The following is a 10980-nucleotide window of genomic DNA, read 5'->3' on the forward strand; positions in this document are numbered from 1 at the left end:
AAAAACACTCTCCTTTTATGTTTGGGGTAACTCACAGTTCTCTTACTTATCTTTAAATCTAATTATCAATTTCTCCCTTTATGTTGGAAAAATTATCAAATACCTTCAATTTGTAACTTTCTAAGTTAAATCTATGGAATCCTTTGGATAAGTTATTAATTATACACTATAAGAAAAAAAAAGTTGAGAATTGCATTATTATTTTCTTGGATTGCATTTGTAAATATTGTGTTTTCATTAAATTTAATTAAAAAAAGTAATAGATTTTTGATTGTTACTCATTTCCCAAATATAGGGAATAAATTAGTTAGTTTCAAAAATGTGGGAAAAAATTGTGAACTAGTGGGTAAAGTACTCTTTCACCCTATTTATTTTTAAAAAGTTTTAGAAAAAAAAATTATTCCCTCTCAAATCTCAATCTTCAAATTACTTAAAAAAAATAAATAAATAAATAAAAGAAAAGGAAAAGACCCTTTATGTTTACCAATATTCCATTTTATCTTTTCATAACTGGAAAACAATGGCGGCAATAGAAGCTGTACTGTCTATCTTCTCACTCCACTCTTCTTCTTCTTCTTCCTCCACATTCCTCTTATCCCCTAAGCAGTTACCCTCTATAAAGCTCCATAGTTTCCGTTCTGTCCCTACTCTTTCTCTCAAATCCCCTGTTTCTCCTCAACCCCTCTTCCTCAACAACCCCACAAGAAACCTCTCTTTCGTACTATGCTCTGCGGTGCAGGAGGAGGTGGTGGTAGAAGAAGAAGAAGAAGCAGAGCAAACCGAGGATTTAAACCAGAAGAGAAAGCTCTACGTTGTCAATTTGCCATGGTCTTTCTCGGTTGCAGACCTCAAGAACCTATTTGGCGAATGCGGAACTGTAAAAGTTGTTGATGTACGTCTAATCTTCTTTCGTTTTTATGCAATTTTTGAATCATGGGCTTTGATTATTTTTTGAATTTGAGTTATGGGTTTTGGTTACTATGTAAATTTGAGTAATGGGAATTCATTATATGTTTTGAACGCTTAGATTATAAAGCAGAAGAATGGTAAGAATAGAGGTTTTGCCTTCGTGACGATGGAGTCTGCTGAAGAAGCTCAGGCTGTGGTTGATAAATTTGACTCTCATGTAAGTTGTTTTTGGCATTTATTTCATCTGTATATTCTGCCTGGTATTATTTTATGTCGTTGATATGTGTAATCAATTTTAGATTTTTTTTTTTAATCGATTTGGTTCCTGGATAAGTGGTTTTAGCAATTGACTTTCTAAATATTTGGTATACATTTTCAAATGTGTGGTGATTGTTTTGATTTAATGTGGGTTTTGTTCACTGCCCAATTGACTCTGTTAAATGGTAACTTTGTAAGCATGGTTATTATGAAATAAAATTCTTTTTTCTAAGTTTTCTGTTCAAATACATTTGTTAGGTGAAGTTTTGGCCAACGGAGGGAATATTAATTTCTAAAGAAAATACTCACACTCTCTTTGTTAGACTGTATTCTTAGTTTATTTATTTTTAATTTTTCTTCATCTTGTCCCTGTAGTTATCCTTTTAAACTGAATCAAAATGCTCCCCTCTCTGCAGTCTATCTTCCTCGTTGCTAATGGCTAATAAAATGTAGGTGTAGGAAGCTTTGTAATCTGAAATATAATGTGGAATGAGTGAGATATTTAGGAGACATTGTTACATTAAAGTGGCATGTACTGGTCGGTTTGAACTCCTCCGAGCAGGCCACATAGAGTCAAGCTTTGTTTTAAATAGTCTTTGTCCTTCATTTGCATTCTTGTAGAACTTAAATATGGTTCACCATAGCTGTTGAGGACTTTACATCATATATGCCAATATTCAATTTCTTGGATGTAAATGATCATAAAGACTGAAAATGACTTATTTACCATGTTTCTGATCTGACATTATATGCATCTGGGAACATATCTATGAACTATAAGGCTTTTCTGGTGCAGGAAATAACAGGCCGGATAATAAGGATAGAGTTTGCGAAGAGATTCAAGAAACCTTCTCCTCCACGTCCCGAAGGTCGTACCACTGGAGAGACGCGCCATAAGATTTATGTTTCAAATCTTGCATGGAAAGTAAGATCTACCCACCTCAGAGATTTTTTCTCTGAAAATTTCAAACCAGTTTCAGCCAGGGTTGTCTTTGATACCCCTTTAGGGAGATCTGCTGGTTATGGCTTTGTCTCTTTTGCTACGAATGAGGAAGCAGAGGCTGCAATTTCTGCTTTGGATGGGAAGGTGATTAAAAAAAGAATATAAATCTTGTTGGGTATTTTTTTACTTATTCCTCTTATGCTTTCTCTGTACTTGAGCTTGGATGATACATTCCTTTAGATTACAATAAATAATAGGTTAAATGACTTATCAAAATAAGAAAAATAAATAATAGGTTGAATGGTCTGTGGTTGTGGTTCATAGTTTATACCTATGAATGATAATTTCTGGCTTAACTTTTTTCTATTACAATGTGTTGTGATTTAGGAGTAGTGGAAGCACATTCACACAAATAAGAAAATTAAACAAAACAAGACAACATTATTTAAAGTGGTTTGGCTAACTTCAAGCTTATGTCCACGGACAACGCCAACCAAAATCAACTATCAATAGTATGGATTACAACCACATTCAATCAAAACTTGCAAACCACTCACACAAAAAAAAATCATAAACCTTACAATCCCAATGCCCAACAACTCTCACCCACAAAAATAGACAAAAACTCAAATTACTCTTTGAAGAAACCCATTACATGTTCTTTTAAGGGTTGAGTCCTCTCCCCATGTGGGAGAACCCTTGGGCAATGCCACCTAACCCTTTACAACAATGACTATTTATGAGATTCCAATTCTATTCCTTGATAAACAAAGAATGCCCAATTACTTTTTCAATAAGGAACTTTCCTTCCCTACCCAGGAAAAGTCTTTTTTGCACACCTAGGAAAACCTTTCCTTCCCACACCACAGAAACCTAAAAACAATTCAAATTAGGAATTTGAGTCAATTTCTAACACTTTGACTCACAATGAAAAATCTAGTACTTTGTGTTTATGTAAAACTTTTTATGAATTTTATTAGACATGTCTTGAGGTCTCCTATATTTTTTGGGTTTGGGACTCGGTATAGGTGTTTGTATTAGTGGTATCAGGGTCTCTATACCCATGCTCCTTTAGGTTGGATGTTGGCTGGCTTTTTCGTTTTGTACTAGCTGGGTCTTTTTACCTATTATGAGTTTCTTCCAGAGTCCAATTTTCTTTGGTCTAGTATTTTCTAAGTTGGAGGCTTATGGTGAGTGAGTATTATTAAATTGGTTCACTAGCTCTAATAGAAATAATGAAAGCTTGAAAGTATGATGAGATTGGGAAATAAAAATCTTAGAGAGAGATGATGATAGACCTTGTACTTCTAAGTGATGTAGTATATATATATATATTATTGAATAGTGATGTAACCATGGAGTTTTTAAGTTATATTTGTAGTAATTTAGAAGTTTGATATTCATGTTGGGGTCTATGGATTAATGGCTGGGTTGTAGACAATTCCAATTGCTAATGTATGCCTAGTTTTAGCCATCATGGTGCTTTATTCTTTTGCTTGAGGGAGCTTGGGGACAAAGGATGGAGAAAAGAATATTTATAAACTTGCTAAGATAGGGACATGAAAAGAAGACACTTGAATTGTGTTAAGTGCATTAAAGGCGGAGATTAAAAAGTATGAATAAAAGAAGAGGAGATTAAAGAGTGATGAAAAAGTAACTGACAAAAGAAATTCTTGGTTTTGTTTGAACAATTAGGATAGAAACCGTAGATTAAGAACAAATTGAGTAACCTAATTGAGGATAGAAACCATAGGTTTTGTTTGAACAATTAGGATGATCGGGCTAAAAGACACATTGAGGAGAATGAAAACGGGAAAATTCTTGGGACCTAATGAAATTCCTTTTGAAGCTTGGAAGTGCCTGGGTGACGTGGGTGTATGTTGGTTGAAAAATTTTTTCAATAAGATTTTAAGTGTTAATAAAATGCTTGGTGGAGAAGCACCCTAATACTTGTTTACTAGAACAAGTTGTTCAAAACTATATATATTACTGTGGAATTAAGTTTATAAATATGAAATTTTGGGAGAGAGTTATTGAACTTAGGTTAAGACATGAAACAACAATATTGGTTTTAGGCAATCTACTATGGAAGATATTTTATATAGATGTCTAATAAAAAAATATAGAGAAGCCCATAAAGATCTCCGTGTGATTTTTATTGACCTAGAGAAAGTGTATGATAGGAACCTAGAAAGTTTATGTGTTGGATTTCTAGAAAAGTAAGGAGTTCTGCTGTAGTATATTAAGTTGATTAAGGATATGTGTGATGGATTTATAACTAGTGAGAACAAGTGGAGGCATCAATTTCCTATCACTATAGGCTTGTATCAAGAATTAGCATTAAGTACATATTTCTTTGTAGTAGTAATGGAGGAGCTAACTAGATCAATTCAAGATGAATTCTTATAGTAACACGATAATGAATTAGTGTTCTTAAGGTGATTCAAGAAGAAGCTTGAGAGGCAAAGATGATGAATTTCTTTGTCCTTGAGATTTCAGGTATGAGTGAATAGGAAAGGATGAATGTGAGTAATTGATGATGTGAGGGCTTGGGTAACGTGTTTGGGGCTTGATAGTTTTGGCCTTGGCTTAGGGCAGTAGGTGGAGGAAGTGTTGAAGTTGGTTCTTGAAGGGAAATGCCTTAGGGTTTGGTGGTAATACAACTAGAGTTTGGAGTTAGGAATATGAAATTGATGGAAAATGAGATAGAATGAAGTTGGTGGATGGATGAATGAAAGTGTGACTTCTTAGAGAGAGTCACCTTCTCTAAGTGAGACTACTTTAAGGAGACTCTACCTTCAAGCAAGACTATTCTCTAGTCTAAAAAAATGTGCAATCTTTATTCAATGAGAGAAATGGAAGTTACAAGGCTTTATATATACTACAATAGCCCTAATCTAATTGGTCCGCAAGGCTCCATATTATTGGTTTACCAAACCACCATGTGCTCGTACTAATTCAGCTTGTGGTTACAAGAATTAACACCTTTGATTAACGTGCTTACAAACTCACTCTTGTCTATCTATTAGTAACTAATAACTAACTATCCTAATCATGTTTAAACTTTGAAATCTTGTCCAATTGAGCTCCAAGTTGCCATCTCAAATTTAAATCATGTTCATGGAAGTGAGAGGGGGCCAACATGCAAAATTCAGACCATTCTATCAAAGGAGTGCTGATCAACACTTCATGGGGAGAGGAAGTGCCGACTGGCCTCCTTGGAGTGCTGATCAGCACTTCCCTCTCTATTAGGGATTTTTTGGCGATCTTCTACTTCTGGTGCGTTCCTATCATGGTCCCTTGGTATATATTTTTTGGGCAAATTATAGTAAACCCACCTGAGGTTAGGCTTGTTTTCACCTTGCCTACCCTTGGTTCAAAAATTGATACTTTGCCTACTTGATCTACCTTGTTAGGTTTCCGTAACCCATCTCTTCATTTCCCGTTAAACAAACACATTTTTAGATGGAAACAAACATAAAACAAATAAAAAAACTAGGGTTTGCAATTTTTACAAAAAGGTATGAACATTAGAAATGAAATTCCAAACAATTACAAATCAAATTGTTTGAAATTAGAAACAAGTAAAAATCAAATGTAGAGATTCCAAAATTTTTACAACAAAACTAAATACTTCTTGCAACAAACCCATAACTTCCCATCTTGGGGTAGGACTCCTCTGCCTTATCTGGTGCAAGTTGCATCTCACTAAGTTCTTGAATAAAGCCTCCATCACAGTAAGGGCAAGAAATTGTAGTCCGATCTGGACCTTCGGCATGGATTCTTTGCAAAAACAATGGTGGTCGATCTGGGCCTTTGCTGTGGAGAGAGAGAGAGAGAGAGAGAGAGAAGGTAAATATGATATTTATGGAGGTTGACTTGGGTTTGATTTTTTTTTTTGGGTGTATGTTTTTCATGTTTGTGAATTGAGAGAGACCAATACCACATTTTGATCTTGTTTCTCTTGTTCTTTTATGTTTTTTTTTTTTTTTTGGGAGGAGAGAGACATAAAAGGGGAGCAAAAATACATATTTACTCGGTTTTTAATAGAGGCAGGTTATGAGAGACAAACGGAACAAATCTTTGGTGGGCAAAGTGTCAAGTTTTGAACCACGGGTAAACAAGGTGAAAACGGGTCTAACCATAGGTGGGTTTACTTAAATTGCCCATATTGTTTTTTAGATGATATAGTTTTGGTGGATGAAACTAGATGTGCAGTTATTGAAAAGGGTAGAAATTTGAAGAAATGCTTTAGAGTTTAAAGGCTTTCGGCCAAGTAGGACTAGAATAGAGTATGTTGAAAGTAAGTCTAGGCAAAGTAGAAATATAGATGAAGGGACTGTAATGCCAATGGCACAGCTGGAGGGGTGCTATTGTTGTGGGATAGAAGAGTCTTGGATAGGATTGATTCTTTTGTGGGCAATTTTTCTGTTTTTTGCAAATGGAAGGGATAGAAGATGGCTTTGAGTGGACGTGCACAGGGGTCTATGGCCCTAATGATGACAATATCAGATCTAATTTGCGGGATGAATTAATGGAGGTGCACCAGAGATGGGACACACCGTGGTGCCTATTTGAGGATTTTAATGTGGTTAGGTTCACATCTGAAAGATTGGGATGTAACAGATTCAGTCCTGTAATGTTTTTGAGTTCTCTAATTTTATTGAAGAGCTTAATTTGTTGGACTTACCATTGGAAGGTAGACTGTTCACGTGGTCTAGCAATACAGACCCACCTTCTATGTCTTGCATTGATAGGGTTCTAATCTTGGGAGATTGGGAGGAACAGTTTCCTGATGTGACACAGAGGCTTCTGCCTCGCCTTCTTACTGATTATAGTCCAATTTTGATGGAATTTGGGAGTATGGCACATGGTAAAAGTCCATTCAAATTTTAGAATATGTGGTTGAAAACAGAAGGCTTTGTGCAGAAAGTTCAAACATGGTGGAGTAGCTATTCTTTTAGAGGAACTCAGAGTTTTGTTCTCTCCCAGAAGTTGAAATCCCTGAAAGAGGATCTTAAGCGATGGAATAAAATGGAGTTTGGGAAAGTAGGGGTTAATAAAAGGAGGTTGTTGGGTGAAGTGTTGAAGTTATATGAAAAAGGAAGGTTTGCATGGCCTTACCCAGGAAGAGAGGCGTAAAAGAGGGCCGGTAAAATCTGAGTTGGATAGCCTTATTACCTTAGAGAAGATATCTTGGAGACAGAAGTCAAGAGCTACTTTGTTGAAGGAGGGGGATTATAATACTAAATATTTTTACAAGTTGGCTAATTCTCACAGGAGAGATATAACCATCTGAGGGTGTTGGAGGTAGGTGGAGTGTTATATGATGAAGATGAGGAAGTGAGGCATCAGATTGTGCAATTTTATGAGAACTTGCACCAAGAAACAGAGGGATGGAGGCCAAAGGTTGATGGACTTAGTCTTGCTAGCATTGGGGAGGATGAATGTCGCATGCTTGAGAGGCCTTTTGAGGAGGAGGAAATTACTCGGGTGGTGAAGAATTTTTAAGGGGATAAAACCCTAGGTTCAGATGGCTTCACCGTGGCTTTTTTCCAGCATTGTTGGAGGGTGGTTGCGGCAGATGTGTTTGCTGTTTTTGAGGAATTTCATAAATATTGTAAGTTCAAAAAATCCCTTAATTCCTCATTTATAGCATTAATCCCCAAGAAACATAATGCTATTGTTAGGGATTTTAGACCTATCAATTTGATTGGAAGTGTTTATAAAATTGTGGCTAAGGTTTTGGCAAATAGATTGAAAGGAGTGCTGGATTAACTTATTTATGCATCACAAAATGCACGTGTAGGTGAGGGCAGATTCTGGATTCAATGCGCATTGCTAATAGTGTTTGGATTGCAGAATCAAAAGTCACATTCTTGGCATTTTCTATAAGCTAGATATAGAAAAGGCTTTTGACCATGTTAGTTGGGAGCTTCTTCATTATTTATTGGAGAGGATGGGGTTTGGTGAAAAGTGGAGAGGGTGGATTCATACATGTATCACCACAGTACAATTTTCTGTTTTGGTTAATGTCGCCCTGTGTTTTTTTTTTTTTTTTTTGGTCTCTTCTAGGGGTTTAAGGCAGGGGATCCTTTATCTCCTTTGCTCTTCATCCTTGTCATGAAAGTTCTAAGTAGAATGCTATAGAAGATGGAGGGGGAAAGACTTAGTAAAGTTTTTTAGCTGGGAAATTCTATTGCTGGTGGATTGTTTGTCTCGCATCTTTTATTTGCTAATGACACCATTCTTTTTTGTGATGCCAGCACTGAATAAATTTTGTATATTTGTTTGTTACTAACTTGTTTTTAGACAGTGATTGGGTTATGAGTTAATTTGGGAAAAAGTGAGATGGTGCCGGTGGGTGAAGTGGAGAATATACATGAACTGGCAGATCTTTTGTATTGCGAGGTGGGATCTTTGCCTATGATTTATCTTGGCATGCTGTTAAGGGCTTCTTGTAAATTAATGGCAATCTAGAATCCTATTTTGGAGAAATTTGAATGCCGTTTATTTGGTTGGAAGAGGATGTATTTATCTAAAGGGGGAAGGTTGACATTATTAAAGAGCACGCTTTCAAGCTTGCCTACCTATTATTTATCTTTATTCATCATTCCCACTAGTGTGGTGATAGAATAGAGAGGTTACAGAGGAATTTTTTGTGGGGTGGTTTATTAGAGGAGTTCAAGCACCATTTGGTGGAATGGGATAAGGTATGCACTCTTTTGGCTTATGAGGGGGTTGGGGATTCGAAAACTTACCACTTTCAATCAATCTTTGTTGTTAAAGTGGCTATGGAGGTTTGGGTTGGAGGAAAACAAATTGTGGAGACAGGTTGTTACTGTTCAAGGCACTCATGGTTGTGGGTTCTAGAGGAGCATTAGAATCAAGGGAGATCATTTAAAACTGATGTTTCCTTTACTATTTGAAATTGTTGCAGATAATAATGCTTCTAGGGAATCATTATTGTAGAGACAATTGGAGGGGTGGAGTAGGAATTGGTGTGTGGAATTCATTAGAAAATTTAACGATTGGGAGATTGATGACGTGGCTTCATTTTTCCATTTGTTAGACTCTCAAACTCCCCTTGGGGAGGGGAATGATAGGATGATATAGAAGCTAAAGAGTAATGAGGAGTTCACTATGCAATCTTTTTATGAGAAATTGTGAGGCTCAGCCCCTATGCCTTTTCCTTGGAAGGCCATATGAGTAACAAGGCACCTCAGAGAGTTTCTTTCTTTGTGTGGATAGCAGCTCGGGAAAAAAATTCCCATTTGTGAGAATCTAATCAAGATAGGTTTTTCAATGGTGAGTAGATGTTGTATGTGCTATTGTAGTGGGGAGACTGTAGATCACCTATTGATTCACTGTAGCATGGCTTTCGAGCTATGGAGTTTTATTTTTAGGATGTTTGGGGTTCAGTGGAGGAGGCTTAGTTTTCTTGGATTTCTTGTCTGTTTGCTTCCATGTACATGACCCTTTGCTTGGAAAATCTTGGTGAAGAAAACACCCAAGTCTATTGACTAATGACTATGTCCACTGTCCAGTAGGCTATATGGCTATGTTGGGGAGAGAGTCTCAAGTTATCATCCACATAGCAGCATACTCATATCCCTGTTACACAGACATGCTACTCAGCTTCCTTGGTTTCCTTTTGACGTAGGAAAGAATATGGGAGAGAATTTTTATCGTTTGTTGATTTTTGAATTTTTATGCAATTTTTGTAATTTTAGGAAAATTTTATTTCCTTGATTTTAGCTGTTTTTAAGGGTTTGCTAGTCCAAAATAGAGTCCTATTATGGTACTGTATTAATTAAGATATGTTTATGAATATTTTTACCTGAAAATTAATTTTTCAGGAGCTTTTAAATAGGCTTGCACAAATGAAATTCAAATTATAGAATTTGATTAATAATATTTTTGAAGAGGTTTTTCTCTTCTTTTTGGTGGATTCCAAAGTTTTTTCTTATGGATTCAAGAAACCCTTTATGGATTTAAGGGTTTTGTTAAGCTAAAATAATATGTAGCCCCTATCATGCTTTCCATTACGCGTCACCTTTTGCTTCAATAACATGTTTTGTCTTGGGTTCAATACCAGATAGTATTTTATGCATTTATTTTCAAGTGGATCATTTCTGATTGAGAAGCAATAAACGATTCCTTCATTTCTCCACTTGCAGGAATTGATGGGCAGACCACTTCGTCTGAAATTCAGTCAAAAGAATGTTGATGAAGATGGAGTTGAAAAGGAAGAAGAATCATCAACTGGAAAGGAAGAAGATTTATCTGAGAATCAACAGGAAGTGGCGTAGATCAATAGGCCTCCTTTGCTTGTCTTGATCCTTGGATTGTTGGTTTAGAGTAATCTGGCAGAAGCTGGAATTTTAACCTCAACTGGCCATGAACGTGATGAAAGGTCTTCTTTTTGGTTTGTAAATGTTTGCTTTCCTTATTCTTTTCTTTTTAATATTGTAAGTTCTATAGACTAATAGCTACTTTTCTCATCTATCTTAGTTTTGTATACTTGTTGACATGTCACCTTCCTTATTTCTGATTTCTAGGTAGAAATTTAATTTGTACATTATGAATTTTCAAATAAAGCCCTTTTTCTGGCATTACTTGTTGATATCATTCTTTCAAGTATCTTTTGTTGACTTTATTTTTGATGCATCGTCTCTCTCTTTAGCACATGGTACTTGTTGAGTTTTCACTGAGCCGTTTAAAATGCTCTGTGGAGGCTCATGGTTCCAAGCCATGAACTTTTACCGTAGGAAAGAAAGATCAAGACTAACTGTAGAATTGTGAAGCTACTTTCTTGATTGGGTCCCCTCAAAGTTTCATGTGAGCTGTGAGAGATAAGGCCCATTGTA

The 10980-nt window shown here is 36.0% G+C and overlaps 1 protein-coding gene across 1 annotated transcript; it reads left to right on the top strand.

Moving 5' to 3' along the window:
- The first annotated feature begins 475 nt into the window (after positions 1-475).
- Positions 476-10725, top strand: LOC112034671 (29 kDa ribonucleoprotein A, chloroplastic). Its single transcript, XM_024067491.2, has 4 exons — positions 476-892; positions 1028-1126; positions 1964-2254; positions 10291-10725. Exons 1-4 carry the CDS (start codon positions 521-523, stop codon positions 10420-10422), a joined length of 894 nt encoding a protein of 297 aa, XP_023923259.1. The 5' UTR covers positions 476-520; the 3' UTR covers positions 10423-10725.
- The last annotated feature ends 255 nt before the right edge of the window (positions 10726-10980 follow it).

The sequence above is a fragment of the Quercus suber genome, unplaced genomic scaffold (genome assembly GCF_002906115.3).
Source record: "Quercus suber isolate HL8 unplaced genomic scaffold, Cork oak 2.0 scaffold_201, whole genome shotgun sequence".
NCBI lineage: Eukaryota > Viridiplantae > Streptophyta > Magnoliopsida > Fagales > Fagaceae > Quercus > Quercus suber.

What these genes read in the sequence shown, in the direction of transcription:
- LOC112034671 (XM_024067491.2), top strand. Translation starts at nt 521, where the DNA reads ATGGCGGCAATAGAAGCTGTACTGTCTATCTTCTCACTCCACTCTTCT. An exon ending in GAACTGTAAAAGTTGTTGAT is followed by an intron (nt 893 to 1,027) that starts GTACGTCTAATC and finishes TTGAACGCTTAG; the next exon opens with ATTATAAAGCAGAAGAATGG. An exon ending in TTGATAAATTTGACTCTCAT is followed by an intron (nt 1,127 to 1,963) that starts GTAAGTTGTTTT and finishes TTTCTGGTGCAG; the next exon opens with GAAATAACAGGCCGGATAAT.